Raw genomic sequence first — 22,908 nt, 5'->3', positions numbered from 1 at the left:
ATAAAGAACCACAAACCGCGAAATTTGGATATGCAACTAGATTGCCCCACAGGGCTACAAAGAACCACAAACCACGAAATATGGATATCCAACAAGCTAAGCTTAAACTATAAATTAGCTCCCGATAGAAGGCTGGGCTTGATGAAAACCACAAACCACGAAACAGACGGTTGCCAAAAATTGTTAAACGAGGAAAGAATCGCAATTTCAACAGAGACCTTTTTAAATTTTGTCTTGTCTTGTTTGTACTACTTTGAAATAAAACAAAGACCACGAAAGTATTGCTTTCAACGGAGAGCCGTTGCCACGGATCTGTTAACGGGAAAAGTGGTGAATCCCATGCCCCTCGGTTAAAACGAGAACACATTTTTTGATATTAACTTAGTGCTATTATTGCGTTGGTCCTGTATGGACTAAATGGGATCGGGACGATTTAGCAAGGGGGTGACACTAAATTCACGGTTGTTCTATTAGCAACGCAAAATCTATGAAAAATTCAGCTGGTTTACTAGCTAGAAAGTGAGGCCAGTTATCGATCCGTTATAGCTCGTTATGAATAATTCATGTTCGACCCCTTGGATCATGTTAATTGAGTTTGGCAAATAACAACGTTGTTAGTTTTGCGAACTTTGCCTGTTCAATGAGAGTATAGCACGCCCCCAATACATCTGGGCACAAACGAGGCGAAAACGATCCAGTTTAATGAAATGGCGGACGGGTATTCCCATCAGGCACCAGTGATATGTTTTTTCAAAGAAAGTCTACTAATTTGATATGAAATGACATTTTGCAGTAGCAAAGTCAAAATTAGGACTTGCTGTCAATAATATGAAGGAAATATGTGACAGAGGCAAGGTGGGAAATACAAGTAGTATTTAAGTTTAAGTTATAATAACCTTTGATACCCGACCTGACCTTCCATCATGGCGCCATGATTCGTCTTATGTATTTCTATTATGCTCTCAAGTAAAATAAAATACCAATCTGCGCTGAGCAGACAATGTTACTTGGCTCCCAGCATGAATTATTGATTTTATACCTGTATACGGAGGTAAATAAATGCACAGTGTATGTGCATGATGTGCAAGCATACTCCAAATATTTACGGTAAATCTGAATAGTGGTCACATGGTGACATATCATGTGTTCGGGAAATCACGTGGCAACATTTTAAGATTTCAGGCTTGTTTACTAGTTAATTGCCATTTGTACTCTTTATTATTTATCTTTGTTAATTAACATATATTTTAAATGCTGATAAATCGTGGTTGGCTGCCCATGATATCTGTTAAATTCAATGTTTTATGAATATAATTCTACCACGCAGAGGGGTCACGCAGCAGAATTTCACATCACCTGACTTAGCTAGATTTCGAAGCTCTGCTCTTCAAATTCATGTAACTTTCAAAGTTTATACATTTAATATATTTAATATGATACTATTTTTTTGTTATAACCAACTGGTACACGAAATATACTAGCTTATTACCCCGCACAGTGTCGACTTCCTATTCGATAAATATAAATTTAATACTCCGTTGGTGAGCGACGGGCGACTCTTATTTCACCGAACGCAAGAAAAGGAGTTCTATCTGATTGGCTAGCAATCGATCGCTTAGGTCGCTTAGTAGTCAACTACAAACTCAAAACTGAGCATCGTATTCAATTCGATTGAAATCGATATTCTATTATTGCCGTAGATAAAGAGAGTGATAGTGTGTCAATAATGTACATTGTATTGCAGCTGGCTTTTACATGCATTCTTTTATATAAATTTTTTCTCAAAGAGTTGAATATGATCAAAATTTTTACTCAGGATTTCAAATTTTTACCCGCAAATTGCAGTTAAACATATCCACAGCAAAATACCGGTCCTCACTAATTAGTGTATTTAATTTCCAGTTAGTGTATTTAAGATAAAACCTGACAACAAATAAAATTTTCTTGCAATAGAAATATCATATGGGATACTGATATGGTAGGCCGCAACCGCCACAACGTGGAGCTGCTACGCTACCAAATTGACCAATCATGATCATGTTAGAGTTTTTCATTACTCGGAGGTAAAACTGACTAATTAAGTACGACTTACTCATTACGTGAAGCGAATTTATTCATTAAGAATTTGCCAGACGAGCGTCACGTAGTTGCAAGATATCCTCGGTCACGAAAGTTATGATTCAAAAAGTAGTTTATGAAAAGTACGAACTGACTTATTATTAAGATGGACATGCACTCATAAGAAACTCATACAGTATTGTACATAACCATATAGCTAGGCAGAGTGTTAAGTCATTAAGCTTCTCATTTTCAAGAACGCTGGTTAACAATAAGCAGACTATTGTCTCATTTCGTAAACAAAAGCCCACAGTATTGTTACCTTGCGTTCGCTTTATAATCGTTCGCTTTATAATCGTTCACCCAACTGAAACTATAATACCAGCTCATTGCTCATTGCACAGGTAAAAGTGCAGTGTGTATTTAACCCACAGAATTTAAAAAACCCTAACCCTAACCCTTCTCTAATTCTGTGATTTAACCAGAGAAGATCTGATGTAACATAGTTGAGCCGTTTTCATTGAGTGTTATCTTGGTTTAATAGCTTTTAATAGGGTTTAAGTCCTTCAAAGGTCGTGGTGAGTTCTACTGTAGACATGACTGCATCATGATTATTTTAAGTCAACAACATTCAACAATATGATCACCGTGATAGTATGAGAGTATCACTACCGTGGGTGTCAGTGATCCTGGCCTGACACAGTAGACAAACAAACAAACACGCCACACACATGACACATGCATGCAAGGTAACATTGACTATACACTAATCAAACAATGGTATTGATCCTGTACAACTGGTCGTGGTTTATTTACAATCGATTCATTTAAAATCCCCATAGTAAACATTAATTTTGGCAAGAGTTTTTCTCTCTGGAACGAGGATGCATCCACTGGCTCCGCGTAATGAAAAGATCTAACATGATTGGTCAATTTAGCTCCGCGAAGCGAAAAGTAAGCTACGCGTAGCAGCTCCACGTTGTGGCGGTTACGGCCAGCCATATATTGATCATGCGAAAATCGTAAAACATAGAATAGAAACAGTGTGGCAGGCGCTCAAAATCTCAAATTGTATGCTTAGCCTGAGTTGCACGGCCTATCTCGAATAAAATCACCATGCGTAGTTGTTGAAAAACGTGAGGATTCATCGTACTATCACGGCAATTTTTAACACGAAGATATAGGAATGTTGACGGTGTGCCCCGGTACCTATATATACAGAAAGGTGATTATCAGCCTTCACTCAGCACATTGACATGCCCGGCATATGCAGCCATTCTCCGTCTGGATTACATGACTGTCGCCCTCAATACATCTGGGCACAAATTTAAATAACAATACGCTATTTACATATCAATGCGGCCTCATGCTAATTAAAGCTGCCCCATCCAGGAGTTCATCTATGGATTTAGTTTCCGACTGTGAGTGACCAGGTGAAACTAGCCAATAGACGAATCCAAATACACGCATTCCTACACCTGACTAGCAGCCTTTAGTTGGGTAGCCGTCAGCTACAATACACTCAAAATGTGCAATGATTCGGCCTTGGCGGAAATTTTAAACTGCATTCCATCACCCGTTTTACACCGTCCGCGATAACACAGGCAGACAAAATAATAACACAATACAGTTCCTTCGACAAAACACACAGCATGGTCTATTCGCTGTTAAAGTGACATAATAATCGGATTAACTACACGCGGTATCTATGCATTGATGTACTTGCGAACAAAAGGACTAGGCCTATGTATGAATAGATGCGACGAGATTACCTGCGGAATTATCTTTATATATGTTATTAGCTATTATTCTATTAACCCTCCTCGTCCTTGCATCTTCTCTAGGTGTTAGGCGGCTTTTATTTGCACAATTGGACGCTCAAAACACCAGGTTGGTGCTCGTGGCTACCCAAAGATGTCCGACCAAATCCTGACCATGACTTGGCTACTTGGATTCGTCTATAGGTGGACAACGTTGGAGCCAAATAAGTAATGAAATGCTAATGAGCTGGAATACGTTGGTTATATATATATTAGGCCTACATTTGTAATTCATCACAGTTGTCTCTGGGCTCAGCAACATCAACAGTAGCCAGCTTGTCTTCCGATTCTCTGTTACTGACTTCAAAAAGTTTATCGTTACAATCCATTTTCTGTTCAGGTAAGTGTTTATTGTTTAATTAACCAACCTGAGTTCGGGCTTATATTATACATAGTTTACTTCGCTTTATAGTCTAAGCCATGCTGGTAAACTGGTATGAGTGGTTAGGTAGCTTGTGAGTTTTATGGAGATGTCATTTTAGCACATGGTTATAGACATATGTGATGGGATCAAGCAAAATCAGTCGGAACTCGGAAATATTGATTTTGAGAATTTTGCCAAATAAAGGAAGTATTTCCTTTTGTTTCCTGTTGTTTTGGAAACTCTTTAATTGCTCATATCTTTGGAACTGGTTGTTCAATTTCAATACGGTTTTTTGCAAAATCCAGCTTTGTAAATGCTATTTACTATCCTATAAGAAACTGAAAATTTTATATTTCCGAGTTCCGACTGATTTTGCTTGATCGCATCACATATAGCTACAGTACGACAGCAACTTCGTGACCTTTTTTGTTCGACAAAAAAATTGCACGGTGTTACATAACACAATGTCGAACATTTAGCCAGCAAACGCGTTTTCCCAGCAAACAGAAAACGTGTTCGACATCATTCGCAAAAGGTTATAAAAATTTGTCAGAAAACGTTTAAATGTCGGGTTATATAAGGGGTATATTAAGAGTATACAACGTTTTCATAAAATTAAAAACATTTTCTAATAATCTACTGCTCAGCAAACAAACATGTTTTACAGAAAACGGGTTACATAAAGGTTATAAAAACGTTTTAATAACATTCCAAAAACATTTATGAAAACTTGATACAAAACATTCTAAACAGAACAAATATTTTGCGAAAAATGTTAGCCCAAAATATTTTCAATAACGTTTTAAAAACGTTTTCATGACTTTATATAACCCGACATTTAAATGTTATGAAAAGGTTTTGAAAAAAAAAACATTTTAAGAACATTTCTGCGTTTGCTGGGTTCAAATATTTTACAATAATGTTATCTAAGTATTGACATAATATTTGGCAAAAATGTTTGCAAAAATAGTTTACAATAACATTTTTTGAAAACATTTAAAAATATTGTTGTAGTGTGTTTTCATACAAAACGTTTTAAAACGTTATCATGACCTTTATATAACCCGACATTTTAATGTTATTAAAACGTTTTTACCTAAACCAAAAGCCAAAATATAACTTATATATTTAAAACGCTTTTGTGTTTGCTGGGTTAGCATTACTATGTTTTGATGAATATGATAAAAATAGATGCTTTACCCCGGCGCTTTACGCCCAATATTTATTGATCGCGCTATGAGTTTTCAAAATATTGGACTCGACTACGACTCGTCATACGGCGTATATGTGACCGTACACGGCGAATGAGCCGTAAATTCCTCCCCGGTCAATTTTGTTTTATTTCGTGTTTAGAAAAAAATACATCATAAGCTTTATGATCATTTGACTTCAAACGATATCCAGAAGCGGGGTTATGGTTTGTTAAGGGGTACTACACCCATTGATTTTTTTGCATTTTTGCATTTTGTGAAGAAATTACAACAACAAAAAATTGGACAAAGTGGTATGCAAAATGAAGGGGCAAATCTTCTCGTTTTATTGGTGGCATTGGTATATCAATGTAGCTTACATGCTTTTAAAGGTATAAGCCAAAAGGTGGTACATGACGGATGTTTTAAATTCACTTCATTTTGGAAAGCTTACTCAACGGATTTCGTTAAAATTTTAGATTTGTGTTGCTAACACATTAGGGAAATAATGTTGATATGTAAAATGGGAATAAGTGGTTCCTGATTTCTTTTATGACTTCATGAAAAAACGAACTGGTTAGAAATGCTTCTATTTTCAATGTTGAGCTATATTTTCTATTTTTAACTTGCGACATTTACTGAATCTTAATTCAGCAACCACACTACAGCAATGTTGTTTCTTGTCACCTATACCACCATATTAGGTAGTTTTCCGTAAGCTTAAGTTTTTGTGATTTTGGTAACTATTTTATATCTATTTGTCCAATCCATCTCAACTAGGCAATCTAAATTGTACTCACCATTTACATCCCAAGGTATTGTAGTATATCCACCTTGCACTTTTCAATATATATCCAGTAAAAGACAGAATATCAAAATTGATACCTCATTATGATATCACAGACTCTCACATGTATTCAAAATGGATGACTAAATTTGACCTGAACCAGTTACCTATAACCTGACCTATGATGACGTAATAACCTTTTTAAATTTCTTTTCCTAACAACACATTGTAGAAGGTATATACATAGTATTGTGTCCATTGTGTTGAGTTTATTATAGGGAACAATTCAAAAGTTCGATGAAGCCCTATAAACGAAAGTCCTTTCGTTAGGGAGGGAGGGGGTCAAAAAGTCCGATTACGTTTGTAAAAAAGTAGTTAAAACATCGGTCAAAGTTGATCTTTTTTAGGATTTTTAAAATTTTACAATTATAATGTATAATTATTAAACTATAATTGTACAATTTTAGTATTTTCTGAAGTACGATATTGACATTTTACAGTGGTTGCTGTAAATAAAATAGAATTATTGTTTCTTAAACGTGATTAATATTCAAGACGCTATGACACCCCGATTAGTAATTTTCTACCGGGGTGACACTCTTCGTTAGACCTGGGTCAATATTCATATTGTGGGTCCTTTTCATATCTTGAAATTCCAAGAAGATATGACCCCCAGTGGGGTCAAATGAAAAAGATAAAAAGTACAGAATATAATAAAAAAATAATTTCCCCACCGGGGGTGCTACTCCTCATAAGACTGTGGTAAATATTCCTATTTTGGGTCTCTATCTCGACATGCCAAGAAGGTGTGACCCCCGTGTAACAGTGGTATACCACATGAGGTATCCGTGTTCTATAAGCTGCATATCCTATCAACGACTGCTATACCTTGTTTAGGACTTTCAAAAGAAGTACCTGCATGTGCAACCATGACTGTTTCAAACTAACCCACTTAGGGTCAAAGGTCATTAAAGGGACCATTGAAAGAAAATATTATTTGGTATCAAAATAAAGCCCATAAAATATAGAATCAATATCTAAAACAATTGAAGAACTAACTATTTTAGAAATTAAAATACAATGAAAACAACGTACTCGATTTACCCCCTTCCGACGCTACATCGCGCGTCATTTATCAAAAGTAGAAAATTGGGCGCTTTTCTGATGACGTCATTGTGGTTACGCGTTTTGTGTTGCGTTGACATTTTTGCCGGGATAATTTGACAACAGCGATCGCGATCTAAATATCAGATGCAATAATCATGATAATACAACCACTTATAATTTAATGGTCAAGTAAAAACAACAGTCCAGTTGATTGTCCACATGTTATCAAAAAGAGGAAGTGGGGGACCTTTTTATTTATCATTTATTAGTTATTTTTTACAATGCAAATGAATCATTCAGGCCTATGTTGGACAGAAGCAAATCTAAACTATTGACAATATTATTAACTTTTGAAACATTTATAAAAAGAAGTTTTCCCTTATAATAAAGAAAATAGCATTAAACATTTCAGACTCCCTCAATGGCAAATGGATTCTATATGTTATTAGCTTTATTTTGAGACCAAATATGTTTTTCTTTCAATGGTCCCTTTAAGGGGGGTAAAATCTTACAATTGCCTTTAATATCTCGACATCTGTAAGGGGTGTGGGGCTCAAACTCAGTGACAACATATCTCATGACCAGGGGAACATTTTACAGGGGTCAGGTCAAAGGTCATGCAGAGGTCAAATTTTAGAAATGCATTTTCTGAACATCTGAAGGGGTAGGCCTACAGGGCTCAAACTCTGTGATAATAAACTTACTGACCAGGGGAACATTTTGGAACGCTATTCAGGGGTCAGGTCAAAGGTTATCTGGGTCAAATAATATAATTTAATTTTCTGGGCATCTATAAGGAATATGGTACTCAAACTCGGTGTGGTGACAACAAACTTCATGACCAGGGGAACATTTTTGGAACATTTTGCAGGGGTCAGATACCTCCAAAACACCAACATGCCCCAGCTAGGTTTGTGGTCTATGTATGACCACCATTTGCCACTAGTGAAAATTTGATCGAAAAAGTATAAAAACCTGCGTTTTTTACCCGTAACACGCGCAAAGTGGATTTTTTTTAATGGAGGGCCTGGATGCGCGACCCCTGTGTACGATCATGGAAATAGACTATCTGTTATTTCCATGGTACGATGTGCCTTAATAAATAATCGGCGAAATTATATTAAGTTGAAAGCGAAAATATTTTCACAATTCTAATTTTAACACCAGAATAATGTTTCAAAGATGTGATTTTATCTGACATTACTGAAAAATGGAGTATCGAACGACTGCTTCCACTACGACTATGCATAACAATAAAAAGTGCAGCTGCAGGTCATGCAGTAGCGTTTTGAGTTAGTCCATGGTAATGCAAACTGGCCTTCAGATATTCTTTATTACCAACTTGAACTTTTATTATTATGCGGCATTAAATGTCGGCTCAGCGATAACAAAATTATAATGACAACTGCAATATATAATAATAATGCTAAATCTGTGTCAGAATGCTACATGAAAGACGACGTTTAACATAATTAAGAAAGCGATCAGATTGATGATTTTATATCTGTCATTGTTAGGTGAGATAATCCCACAGATTCAAGCAATTCCTACATTCAATCAGAGAAGATGAAAAGAGAGGAGATTTAGATTAAGCTGATTATCCCAATTATTGACTCCCACGTCAGCATTTGAAGTAAACAAACACATAAACCTTCATGGCTGAAAAGTTTCATCCTTAAGCATGTTAAGGGAACAACCCAAAAGTTCGATGAAGCCCTATAATAAACGAAAGTCCTTTCGTTAGGGAGGCATAGGAGGGAAGGGGTCAAAAAGTCCGATTACGTTTGTAAAAAAGTAGTTATAACATCGGTCAAAGTTGATCTTTTTTAAGGATTTAATATATAAATTTTAGTATTTTCTGAAGTACGATATTGACATGTTACAGTGGTTGCTTCGAAATAATTTTAAATCAATACACTAGAGTGCAGTACTCGCAACCTGCAATTTGTAAGTTCATTTTTAATCAGCTGTACCGCACCTTGATTCTTTTTTTTATTTGAAAAGAAAATCCAGCAAGTCATAATTTTTTTCGTGCCCAGAAAGGTATGAAGAAAAATATTTTAAAATAAAATAGAATATTGGTTTCTTCCATAAACGTGATCAATATCATTGCATTGTTGCACTCCTCCACATCCCCATCCACCATAGCGACGGTCCTGTATCCTATGAATCCGGGTTGGAATATTCGATATTTGAAAACTTACGTTAGAAGGGAGGGGGAGGGGGTTAGCCTTCTAACGAAAGGACTTTCGTTTATAGGGCTTCATCGAACTTTTGGGTTGTTCCCTAATTTATTCAGTGTTATTTTGCATGCATCGCTGAACAAATTTTCTATAGGGAGTATAACAAAGGATTTAATGTTGAATAGAATAAATTATGGTTTGTTATAAAACACACATCCGAGTTACTAGGATACAGTAAACAAAAAATATATAGGGCTAAAAATGATTTACTAAAATGGTTTAAAAGCACTTTGTATGTAGATATATTTTATAAGTTCAGGACATGAGGTGATGAACATATTTATGTACTTCATAAATGTGCAAGAAAAAAAGAAGAGGGGTACTGATGAAAATCAGGGTATTATACCCCCTTAAACTTTGCTCCTTCAACAAAATGGTAGCTTGTTCTGTTTCTACATGTCTGTTTTTCCACATTGCTGGTAATAAATATCGAACAGTCATAATTTGCGGTCATTTCAAATCATCCCCAAGTCATCGAGGTTTAAGAAAGTTCTCTCATTGTTAATTCATAGGCCTACCTATACAAAATACAATGCCTGGTAACCCACCACTTGAACAGGATTTAGCCAAAGCAAACAAAGATCAGCGCTATTAAAAAATCTATAGCCATCAGTGGCTCCGGAACCGGGGGGCCTGGGGGCCCGGCCCCCTCAATAATTTTGGTGAGGGGCCCAAGTACCCTAGCCCCCCCCCCAATAATCTGAGGTAAAATTCATAGTTTTATGGTAAAATTCATAATTTTAGGATACAGTTCACTATTTTAAGGTAAGATTCACAATTTTAGGTATAATTCAAAATGTAAGGTACAATTCATGTTAAAATTTATGCATTTCAAAAGCTTCCGCGCTTCGCACCGACCATGATTTTTTTTTTGGAGGGGGCGGCACCGGGTCTGATTTGGGGGGGGGGGGGTGGCCACAGGCCGTTTTTCGGCAATATTCCTATGGGATTTTTTAAACTGATTTCAGATCGATTGGGGGACACGTGCCACTGTCTGCACCCTCCGCAAGGGTGCATAATTCGGCAGAACTTTGACGATAATTTTGCCATTTTGGACACTAATGTGCATTCGATCCTTAATTTTGTTTCAATTAGCAAGCACAATAAGGTGGATACCAATTGACCTTTTCGGTAAATCCCATAACCCTTTGCGAGTACACCTGAGAACTCGTCATTTTACGTCACGCCGACTTGCAATGCGCAGTAACGATGTTCGATAAACGATGTGCGCATCAGCGCAGAGCGGCGTGACGCAAAATGACGAGTTCTTAGGTGTACTCGCAAAGGGTTATGGGATTTACCGAAAAGGTCAATTTTATATACATTGATGACATTTTCAAATTTCTGCCCTGCGCAAATCGTGTATTTTTGTAAAAAGATTATCAAAAACTTGTATTGTGAAATATGTCCCTGGTGAAATGATATTAATGCTTTCTAATTTTGTTTTCAGGATATACCGTGCTATAAATTAACAAGAGTGAAATCATGAAGACTTTCTCAACCATATTGATTGTGGTCTTATTCGCCACGATGGTTGCCGGTTATCCAGGTAAATAATATATCGAGTTACGAAATGAAGTTTGCAAATTTTCTTCGTAGGTCAACTTCACATAATGTATCGATTGCAGGCCTTGCCGTCTAGATTTTAAAGGCGAGTGGTTAATCACTCGCTAGCACGATGCTAGGCGAGTGGTTGAATTTTCACAATACACTTATTGGGGGTAAAATCAAGTAGAGCTTCGGTTTTAAAATGGTATTCACGTTCAAATGCGCGAAGCGCGCTAAAATTTGTATACTTTCTTCGCTTTGAGGGGTACAAAATCGATTAAATACTGAATTTGCTGATTCGCTGGCTGATTTTGTGAGATTCGCAGCGAGCGATATTTAGTGTCCATGGCGAGTGGAAAATCGCTCACTAGAAATCGAGTTTGGGTGAGCGGTGGCGAGCGAGAGCGATCGCTCGCCTCAAACGGCAAGGCCTGCGATTGGTTTTCTTGATCTGATTTACTTCAACGCAAACGTTAAAGGCGTTGGGATCATTTCTGCGTAATCATAGGACAGGGGATTCACTCTATTATTTCAAAAAAATATTGAAGAAATCAAAGAGCCCTCGGAGTAAAAATTGAAGTGTAATGATTGACAGGTGCTATTTCAATCAATGACACAAATTAATTTTTGTAATCGATCAAACATCGTAAATAATTATGGTACCTCTAGCTATTTTTAAGCCAAGGCTGTTTTTACTATTTGCTAGAGAACCATTGTTGAAGCTATTTCACATGATACATGTTCAAAAAGCTCCAGAGAAAGAACGGGGCCATATTATTGTTGAAATATCTTTTGCTGATTTCGAATGATAATGTCATGAAGTCGTCAATGTTAAGGTCAAATTCCAAAAACCAAAACAAAACAATCGACGCAGATATTTCCCGACTTAAGGTTCGTTCATACTACCACCGCATTTGCGATGCGGTGCTTTGCGATGCGGTGCATTGCCGCACTGCATCGTACTACAAACTACTGCATTGCGATATCGCAATGCAGTTAAATACATTTAAATACATTTACATTTAAATACATTTTAACCTGGAAATGCGACGAGTTGCGTTGAGTTGCGGCAGAAAGTAATCGATATATCGGCATCGCAAAGCAACGCATCGCAAATGCGGTGGTAGTATGAACGGACCTTAACTCGTTAGCTAAAATTACCGTTTGGAGTTTAATATTACTCATTGGAGTCATAGTGTTACACCCAAATTGTAAAGTGCGCACATTTTGATGATTTGTAGCTTGAGATTACAAAATTGAATACTTAACTTAAATGTTTTGAATGTAGGCCTACATGCCCTCTCGTACATTTTACCCCGGAATTTTACCCTCAACATTTTTTGATCCCCCCATTAGGGACTGAATTTTTGATCCCGGATCATCCCCCCAATATTTTCCAACGCCCCCCGCCAAAGTATTTATGAACACTCCCTAACTACCATAGCAATAGGTTCAAAAATTTTTGAATAGGGCCTAAAAATTCGGGATATTAAATATCTTCCTGACCAGCCAGATCTACGCATGGTCAAAGACGATTCCTTACTAGCCGCAGACCGTCCACTGGAATTAGTTGGAACACGAACCATTCGTTATAATGAACAAAATGGCTGTTGGTCGGACCTCATGTCTTCGCATCACATGTCTACTGTATCCCCATGATCCCGGGATCCCCATCAGTAAACAATAGGAAAGTGTACACAGATGAGTTCGAAGTTTCCACTGTCATCTTGTATTTTATTTCACGATTATAATTAATATTATAACTATGCCTGGTTCCGATGATGAAGAAAATTTTCAAGAGAAACTTGATGCATTACTTCTCCTGTCAGTCCAGAAATCTACCCCATGATTCCTCGCTCGAAATCACGGTCGTGGTCACCGACAACTTGAGGTGCTGCTGGATGATGGATGTATTTTGATGATTTTTACGATCGTCCGGATGAGCAAATCACTTTAAAAGGAAATTCTTAAACCTTCATGCATTTAAAAAAATAAAAACCATTCTTTCATTTCTCCTTAACGTAGACGCATTAACCAGAGGAACGATAAGGAAACACGCACATGACCATGATGATGACGCACATGACCATGATGATGACGCATGGTAAGTAGCCACATAGTCAAGTCTGGAAATTATCCCTTGATATAGACGAATCCAACGAGCCAAGTGATGAGCAGAATTACTCGGCCATTACTGGGTCCCCGGCGCACAAAACTGGTGTTGTGGCTCAGTGGCTGTCCAAATTGAGTGGATTAAAACCGCTTAAAATCGATGTTATATTGGGTCGTTAGTCTAGCCGAGCGGCGACTAGACTTTTGTTTTACTTCTTCTTTCTTTCTCTCTGTCAACATTTGACATCATTTGCTCTAGCTGCTTCATTATTTGACCGATTATAACCAAACTTCAGCAAAAGCTCCACTACCCCAGCCTTTACATTTGACATGACCCATTTGGGGTCAAATGTCACGCATGACTAACTTTTACCAAAATACTTCTTCTTCAGATCACATGGTACATTGAAGAGACTTGTTCATTGGCATCGGCTATATTATATAACACGGATTTGGGGTCAAATGTCATTAAGGGGATATTTCCGGCACATGACCAAACCTTAAATGCTTCTTTTCCTACAGATTACATGGTACAAAGATATGACTGACACATATGAATTGACATTTGCTGGAATCTATTGGGTAAACACAGATTTGGTCATGCAGGGGTCGAGTAGGGCTGAGTGATTACTGAAAATGACTTTAAAATTCACTGTTTGCTGCATATTAAGTGCTTTGATCATCAGAATAATGCCAAAAGGGTTTTAGCAGCATGTGCACATAGGATTGTAATCAGACTTGGCTTAAATGTGGAGGAGGGGTCTGTTTTGGGGTCAAAAGGGGTAAAATGCTAAAGTTTGTCCAATTTGAATCAAAATTAGTACGTGTGATCTCGATATGATTCAAAATATAATGGAGGTCATTACAAGGCCACTAGAGGTCAACCAGAGGTCAAAAGGGGTAGACAAAGTTTGTCCAAATTAGTATATGGCCGTGCGTTTTAAACTGGGTACACCGATAGGGTGGAACAGTACTTTTGTGCGAGATTTTTTGTGCTAATTCTTAGTATTTTTAAGTCAATGGTGTCACCTACCTAGACAAATTACCTATCAATTTAAAGCTTTTGCGACAATCAATTGAAAATTTTGACCTTTCGTATTGTGAAAGGTCAAAATTTTCTTCGAGGACTGTTATTTTAATAATTTGTCATAACATTTGTATTATATCGTGAATTTCAAAAAATGAAAATTATTTGATATCAGAAAGACATTCATAGTAATGCAATTCGATATGTCTGATGTGCTCTCATGTCCCACAAAAAATACTGTCGAAACGCTCAAAACGCTCATTCCAGATCCCTTAAACAAATAAAAACAAACACAATGCTACAAATTGCTAAAAAAAACAAATGCGCAGGGTCTAAGGTAGTTACTTGTTTTTTCTACACAAATTTATATATAATTATATTTATATATCTTACTCTATTACTATAGGGAGGGTAAACTGAGACTTTGCGGAGAAGATTTGGAGGATAAAGAATTCGATATTTGCGGCCATCGCCATAAACGAGACCTAAAAGGTAATATATATATCACTATACACAAATCAGTATCCTATATAGGCCAAAACGATCATCAGATCTAGACCGCACCATTTTTGTCACAATTTTTTTTTTCAAAAATGCCGGATTATTAATTGTTGACTTAAAAACCAAAATCATTTTGTGTCTTCAAAATGAAAAGTTAAACCGTGGTTACATTGCGAGACGTTGGTCCAGAAGGGGATAAAAAAAAATCCGCCCACCCGCACCTCCTCATTCAAAGCTGTGGTGTTAAAATCAAGGATACCTGAAAATATTTGTACTGAATAGGCTATTCCTATGCCGGATTATTCATGGTTGACTTGAACCAAAATCATTTTGGGTCTTCAATATGAAAAGTTAAACCGTGGTTAGTTACATTGAGAGACCTTGGTTCAGAAGGGGATAAAAAAATCCACTCGCCCGCACCTCCTCTTTCAAAGCTGTGGTGTTAAAATCAAGGATACCTGAAAATATTTGTACTGAATAGGCTATTCCTATGCCGGATTATTCATGGTTGACTTGAACCAAAATCATTTTGGGTCTTCAAGTATGAAAAGTTAAACCGTGGTTAGTTACATTGAGAGACCTTGGTTCAGAAGGGGATAAAAAAATCCACCCGCCCGCACCTCCTCTTTCAAAGCTGTGGTGTTAAAATCAAGGATACCTGAAAATATTTGTACTGAATAGGCTATTCCTATGCCGGATTATTCATGGTTGACTTGAACCAAACTCATTTTGGGTCTTCAATATGAAAAGTTAAACCGTGGTTAGTTACATTGAGAGACCTTGGTCCAGAAGGGGATAAAAAAATCCGCCCGCCCGCACCTCCTCATTCAAAGCTGTGGTGTTAAAATCAAGGATACCTGAAAATATTTGTACTGAATAGGCTATTCCTATGCCGGATTATTCATGGTTGACTTGAACAAAAATCATTTTGGGTCTTCAATATGAAAAGTTAAACCGTGGTTAGTTACATTGAGAGACCTTGGTTCAGAAGGGGATAAAAAAATCCACTCGCCCGCACCTCCTCTTTCAAAGCTGTGGTGTTAAAATCAAGGATACCTGAAAATATTTGTACTGAATAGGCTATTCCTATGCCGGATTATTCATGGTTGACTTGAACCCAAATCATTTTGGGTCTTCAATATGAAAAGTTAAACCGTGGTTAGTTACATTGAGAGACCTTGGTTCAGAAGGGGATAAAAAAATCCACTCGCCCGCACCTCCTCTTTCAAAGCTGTGGTGTTAAAATCAAGGATACCTGAAAATATTTGTACTGAATAGGCTATTCCTATGCCGGATTATTCATGGTTGACTTGAACCCAAATCATTTTGGGTCTTCAATATGAAAAGTTAAAGCGTGGTTAGTTACATTGAGAGACCTTGGTTCAGAAGGGGATAAAAAATCCACCCGCCCGCACCTCCTCTTTCAAAGCTGTGATGTTAAAATCAAGGATACCTGGAAGTGGACGGATAAAATTATCCAACATGTCAAAAAAATATTTGTACTGAATAGGTTATTCCTTCTTGAATAATTATTGCAGCCTTATTACCTGTTCTGAAATAGAAGAAAACAAGTATCCGATACAAAATTGTCATAATTATGGAAAATCTTATGAATAGGTTAAATGTTACCGCCTCATGACCAATATAAAACTCAATTATGATCTCTTCAAATACAAAACCTTATGGTGAAGACAAAAATACATACAAAAGCTGCTAAAAGAACCTGCTAGTGGTGTTAAAATCAGTCCAATTATGAGGGGTAAACATCGAATCCCAAAAACTTCTATTACCCGTTCTATGCAATGAAAAAAGTAACTAACCCCCATAAACATGATAAATAATGGCCATTAGGGACGCACCATTAGATATTATCGGGGGGAAGGGGGGGACTAGGGAGTTTTTTGAAGAAAATAAAATAGCCTCACTGATGAGTAAACAAACCAACTTTTGCCTCATTGATGAGTAAAAAAAAAAATTGCCTCAATGATGAGCAAAAAAAAAATTTCCCTTGCCCAGCTCTGTATAAAGGTATACATTAACTTCGCCGCCGATAGCGGGGAAAAAATGAACGTAAACACCGCTAGGTCACGCTACACCATGTAATAATAATAATAATAATAATAATGGAGGGTTCTTAGTAGACGCACAATCTTCAAAAGAACTCAAGGCGCACAAACAATAAAGACAAACAAGTTACATATGTGAATCCGGAAAAGCACAAAGAAAAAGATGAGTTTTAAGTTGCTTTTTGAACTGAGTAAGCGAATGTGTGTTACGGAGGCTGTTTGGAAGCGAATTCCAAACAGCCGGAGCAGCGAAATGAAAGGAGCGTTCACCAGCCGATTTCAGATGAACACGGGGAGATTTTAATAATCTTTCAGTAGAAGATCGAAGTGATCGAGCTGGTTTGTACGTGCAGAGCGTAGCAGACAGATAAGTTGGTAACGTATCTTCAAAATGCCGAAAAGCAAGAACAGCTAACTTATACTGAATCCGAAATTCTAAAGGCAGCCAGTGAAGCTCATATATGACGGGGGTGATATGCTCATACTTCCTTTTCTTCATGATTAAACGGGCAGCGCAATTTTGTATTCTTTGAAGTCTGTTAAGTTGGTCAGTGGTGATACCAGTCAAGGACGAGTTACAGAAGTCAAGACGTGATGTTATAATTGAATTGACAAGACATGATGTAGCTCTATCAGACAGATAAGGCCGAATACACCCAATACGTCTTAAAGTAGGGATGACCAATGAACCATCAACTTGATTAGAACACTCCCATAGACATGCAGGAAGCTCAACTGTGCACTGCTTGCACAGCCATTTCTAAATTGAGCTCATTCTTTTATTTTTCATAATTTTTCTGTAAAAATTGGAGATGTTAATGCCAATTATGTTTTGTAACTATCCTGCAAATTACAGCATCATAACTTATTTGGTTTTTCTGTAAGTGTGAGTCAAAATTGGTCAATCGCCACAGTGCGCTTAATTGCCAGTGGCCCAGTGCAGCACTGCTCAGAATGGCACAAAATATTCAGATGAAAAGATCAGGTGAACACCTTGACCTACTGAGCTGTAATTTGGCAGAGTTGTTGTTATTACCTCTATCATACCCTCTGTAAAAAGGAAAAAAAACCGGACAAGTAGATCTCGAGTTAAAAATTAAATCACCAGCTTCCCTTTGGAATTTCCAAACACCTTTCGAATCATGTTAAATAGACACCTTTCTGAACATAAATGTGAAGTTTCATGCTCATTTGTTGTATTATTCACCTGATCTTAACCCTAAACATTTTCTTATATTTATACCATCTGCACTGACTTGCTGCTATACACGCACAGGAGCTGTACTTTTAAAATACGCGCCTAATCAATAATGAGTCGTTCACTCCATTGTTAAAGTACTGTGCTCTCTGTAGCATATGGCGTGACCAGGCCCTGGATGTGATGGTTTTGTAGCACATGACAGTATTCATTCAAGCCTATCAAGGTCTGTTATTAGCCACTTGCTGAATGGCTGGGCATTATCAGCTATCAAAGAGATACCTTATGCTGCTGCCAATCACAATAGAGGTTAAACATTTTGTTAAAACCCCAGAAGTGATATCAGGATAAAGCTGTGCATGTTGGTACTTGATTGTTTGGATTCCTATGTTGAAAATCCCTTGTAGTACATTAGTATTTTTCTTATGTGTAGTGTATATTGTTGTGGAAAAAAGTTCACCTGGACTTTTGATTTTGTGCCACTTTGGCCATTATGGATGATTTTTGGCAAATGTTTTCTAAAAGCATGATTTCAGTGCCTCGGTTTGAAGAAATACTTAATGCTATTGACTAGTAAAGTGCCATTTCATAAGAAACCCCTTTGATACTTTCACAATATGCTTGTTTCATGTTTGCATATATATTAAAATAAAGAAATATAAAAAGGTAACTATATGCTTATACCAATTTTGCTCACATTGCTATATTTAGACTTTGTCAATTTATTTCGTTCCAATGACCGGTCAGAATGGGAAACTTTGAAAATTCATAATTCGAAAAGTTTTTGACCGATTTTGACCATTTAACCACCAAAATACTTCTGTTGATGAGTTCTTTCCAGAAAACAATCTTTTGTAGCAAAAGGGGCAACATGAAATTATGATGGTCATCCCTACTTAAAGACAAAAATTGTGAACGGCAAACTTCACTGATGTGACTGGACATGGATAACGTTTGATCCAATCTCACCCCAAGGTACTTAACAGACTCCTGTATTTTGATATCAGAATTCAAAAGTGTGATGGAATTACTAGCAACCTGCTTAACACGAGAAGTGGTGCTCACAATCATAACCTCGGTCTTATCTGTGTTTAGCATTAGCTTATTGCTGTCCATCCAACATAAAATGTCACTGATACATTCCTGAATTGCGATCTTAGTTACCTCAAACTTCTCAGGTGGACCACTTTGAAATACAATGGTATCATCGGCATACTTATGGAAAGAGCAATTGTGAAGATTGATGACGTCTGAAAGGGATTGGGAATATAAAGTAAACAAAACTGGCCCCAATACAGAGCCCTGTGGAACCCCGTACAAAAGTGGGCACGGATTTGAAGTAGAGCCATTAACAATGACAGATTGGAATCGTTGTGACACGTATGAATGAAACCATTTGAGAACATTGCCACTGATACCAAAAGTGATTTCAAGGCGTCTAAGAAGAATTGAGTGGTCAAGCGTATCAAACGCAGCACTGAGGTCAAGGAGGGCAACGAGTGAGACAAGTTTCTCATCAGAGTTTGTGAGCAGGCTGTCCATGACACTCAGTACTGCGGTTTCAACACTATGACCCTTTCTATACGCAGATTGATTTATTTCTAAGAGGTTATTGTCAAAAAGGTGTTGCTGCAATTGCCGAAGAACCACTCTTTCCAGAAGTTTTGAGATAAACGGTAGATTGGATACCGGTCTGAAGTTCTTTAGGTTATTACAGTCAAGCCCGTGTTTTTTAAGAATTGGAACTACAACAGCCTCTTTAAGTTTAGATGGAACAACACCTGATAGAAGAGACTCGTTAATGATGCGAGTGATGAGAGGAACCAGACTCTCGGCACATTGTTTGACAAGATCTGTTGGTAGTGGGTCCAGGATGCAGGTTTTATTGGGCATTTCCTTCATCATAGCAACAATATCCTCTTCACAAACCAGAGAAAAATTATCAAACACTGGACCATCATAAATAGCAAAATATGGAGGCTGACAATGCCGAGAATCTAATTCCTCTCTTAGACCTGTTATTTTGTCAGAGAAGAATTGGCAAAACTTGTCTGGCAATTCATCTACAGGAATATTAGATGGAAGGGCACGAGATTTTGATTTGCCCAGAAGCTCACTTGACACATTGAAAAGTTGTTTGGTGGAAAAACCGTCAGAGTCTATTTTACTTGCATAGTAGTCTTTCTTCGCGGCAGTAACATGCTTGATAGTATCGTTCCTTGCATTAATATACACCTCTTCGTGAACAGACAGTTTTGTCTTGCGCCAGAGTCGTTCAGCACTTCGTCGTCTACGCCGCGCATTCCTGACTTCTGTGGTGAGCCAAGGGGCGGATGGTCGGTCCTTAACACTGCGAGTGTTCAACGGAGCATGCTGATCGAGTGTCTGTCGGAGGGTATCATTATAGGTATCAAGAAGACTATCGACAGCCAAGTTATTCATGCTAAGGGACAGCACAGACAAGTCCGCTTTCAGTTGATCTGTATCAATTGCCCTCAGATTTCGCGAGGTCACAACACGTTTAGCAGGAGCAGGTCTTAAGATGATAATCTGTCCTAAAATAGCAAAATGATCCAATATCCCATTATAAATACGAACATCATTAAAAGTTATAAGAGATCTCTCATTCCGTACTACAGCCCAGTCGAGAATATGATTTTTAATATGGGTAGGTTTATCTACAAGTTGCAAGAGTTGGAAGTCGGATAACACAGCATTAACGCGTTTCACACAAGATTCATCAGGCTCATCGAAGTGCAGGTTAAAGTCACCAATGAATGACAAATCACTGTTTGAATCCGCGTATGAGGAAAGCATATCGACAAAGTCGCACATGAAACCATTAAAAGTTACATTATTCTTCTTGGTATGATGGATTCTATATAAGCAAATGCATGCAACTGAAAGTTGGTTAACACACAACTTCATTTCAACACTTTCAAAGGAAGAGTAGTTCAACGGAGTAAATTTGACATATCTGGATAAGTTGGATCTAATGATGAAAGCAATTCCACCTCCTCTTTTCCCGCAACGTGGGAAAGAGTAAGACTTGTAACCATGTGGGGTCATTGTACTTTCATATGCCTCATCACCTTCAGCGTATAGCCACGTTTTAGTTAACATTAAGATGTCTAGGTCATTATCGAGGATAATTTCAGAAATGTCAGTAGCTACTTCGCGACATGATTGAGTATTAAAACACATCCATTTCAGATGATCACGATTAATTTCCATAGGCTTACCATTTTTGCGTTGGTAACGTTTACGTGGTAGGCCAGTGCCAATTTCTAGCGATCGAAGTTTGGAAGCCAAATCTTTAGTCAAGCGTGCAGGTTGAATAGCGATCAATTGATCACGATTGTACGATATTCGTTGCTCACGATCAATGATGGATGTCGAATTACTCGGCCTTGGTTCAGCCTGTTGGTCTGGCATGTATAATGGCGTATGCAATATAGGTATGCATCGCGAAGAAAATAACACTGCCAGAACCAAGAGATGGTATCGTGCTAGAACCATAAAAGATGACCAGGAGAATGAGATCGCCATGGCAAACCATATATCCAAAATTCACAGAGCAACACACAGTACAAACACCAAAAATAAACGCAAACAGGCGGAGCATGAGATCACTCAAACCTCGCGGCAAGCGACCCAATGACCCAATGTACACTATGACTCGTCTTATACTGACAACCCCCCCCCCCCCGCAGATTATTTTTTGTCGTGCCGGGTAGTGTTGTATGTAAATCCGTATGAAGATGCGACGCGTGCTTCAAATACAGAAAATACTTGTTTTTGAAAAGCCCGAATTTGTGGAAATAATGATCATTGATGTTATTTCACAAACTAATTTTTACTTTTTAATTCATTATTCATTGTAGATGCTCTCGCCTTCCTGGAAGATGAGGGAAACAGAAAGCGCCATGGCCGTATCGTAGAAGAATGTTGTAGGGAAACGTGTTATCATGAAGAACTTCTGGAAATCTGCTGACTTCAGGTTATACTTAATATTTTGTGATGGTTTTGCCCCTCAAAACCTTTACACGTAAAAAAACATGCCTACTTTTATCTATTCCATCTCCAGTGACGCCTCATTAAAATCACTGGACCTTTGAATGTATTGTAATAGCAGAGAGGTAGTAGCATTTTACTCTCAAACAATCAATATAACAGGGTTGTAGTGATATATAGTTTTTTATGCCCCATTGAACATAGGCATAATCCTACCCAGGAAAATATGCATGAGGTGTCACTGGAGTAGAGTACAGATATTAAACATGTGGAATTAATAAAATAGAAGAAAATGTATCAAACTGTCTTTTAATCCTATTTTTTAACCTGTTGTCAAGGACTCGCATTTCTTTCAGGAATGCAGTTAAAACACTGTTTAACTGCATTACTTCGGGTATATTTATAAATGCGCTTTTATAAATACGCACGGTGATATCTACAAATATACTTTCTAGCCCTTTTCTTTTCACAGATTATCCATTGTATTTCTTTTGTTCAAGGTTCGTTGCCCCGACCATTATCTAGAGTAATGGAGGTAGCTAGCTGCCCAGAGACCATTATCAACACAATAGCTCAAGATAACCGTCTCGGGCAGCGAGCTAAACAAAAGGAATACTATACATTCTAGAAAAACACTATGGAAAGGATCACAACATACATGTAGAATCTGAGTTGGTTACTTGTCTCAGGTCATGGTATGCAAATGTTACATGACAAGAGAAAATTATAGAGGGCTACTGCAATACGTATAACATTAATATTTTATATAAGACCAATGGTGCTCAATTAATAAACATAGTTTAATTGATGCAAATTAAAATTTAATTGGCATAACGAAGTAATATTCATAAATAAAAAAAAATACTAGTAACT

At 37.5% G+C, this 22,908-nt stretch overlaps 1 protein-coding gene across 1 annotated transcript; it reads left to right on the top strand.

Moving 5' to 3' along the window:
• Positions 1-4,039: 4,039 nt before the first annotated feature.
• LOC140157165 (uncharacterized) lies at positions 4,040-22,386 on the top strand. Its single transcript, XM_072180259.1, has 5 exons — positions 4,040-4,218; positions 11,020-11,118; positions 13,143-13,221; positions 14,663-14,748; positions 21,906-22,386. The coding sequence occupies exons 2-5, from the start codon at positions 11,055-11,057 to the stop codon at positions 22,013-22,015; spliced, it is 339 nt and encodes a 112-aa protein (XP_072036360.1). The 5' UTR covers positions 4,040-4,218; positions 11,020-11,054; the 3' UTR covers positions 22,016-22,386.
• The last annotated feature ends 522 nt before the right edge of the window (positions 22,387-22,908 follow it).

This window comes from Amphiura filiformis, chromosome 7 (genome assembly GCF_039555335.1).
Source record: "Amphiura filiformis chromosome 7, Afil_fr2py, whole genome shotgun sequence".
Classification (NCBI taxonomy): domain Eukaryota; kingdom Metazoa; phylum Echinodermata; class Ophiuroidea; order Amphilepidida; family Amphiuridae; genus Amphiura; species Amphiura filiformis.
This window is presented reverse-complemented; position numbering and strand designations above follow the sequence as displayed.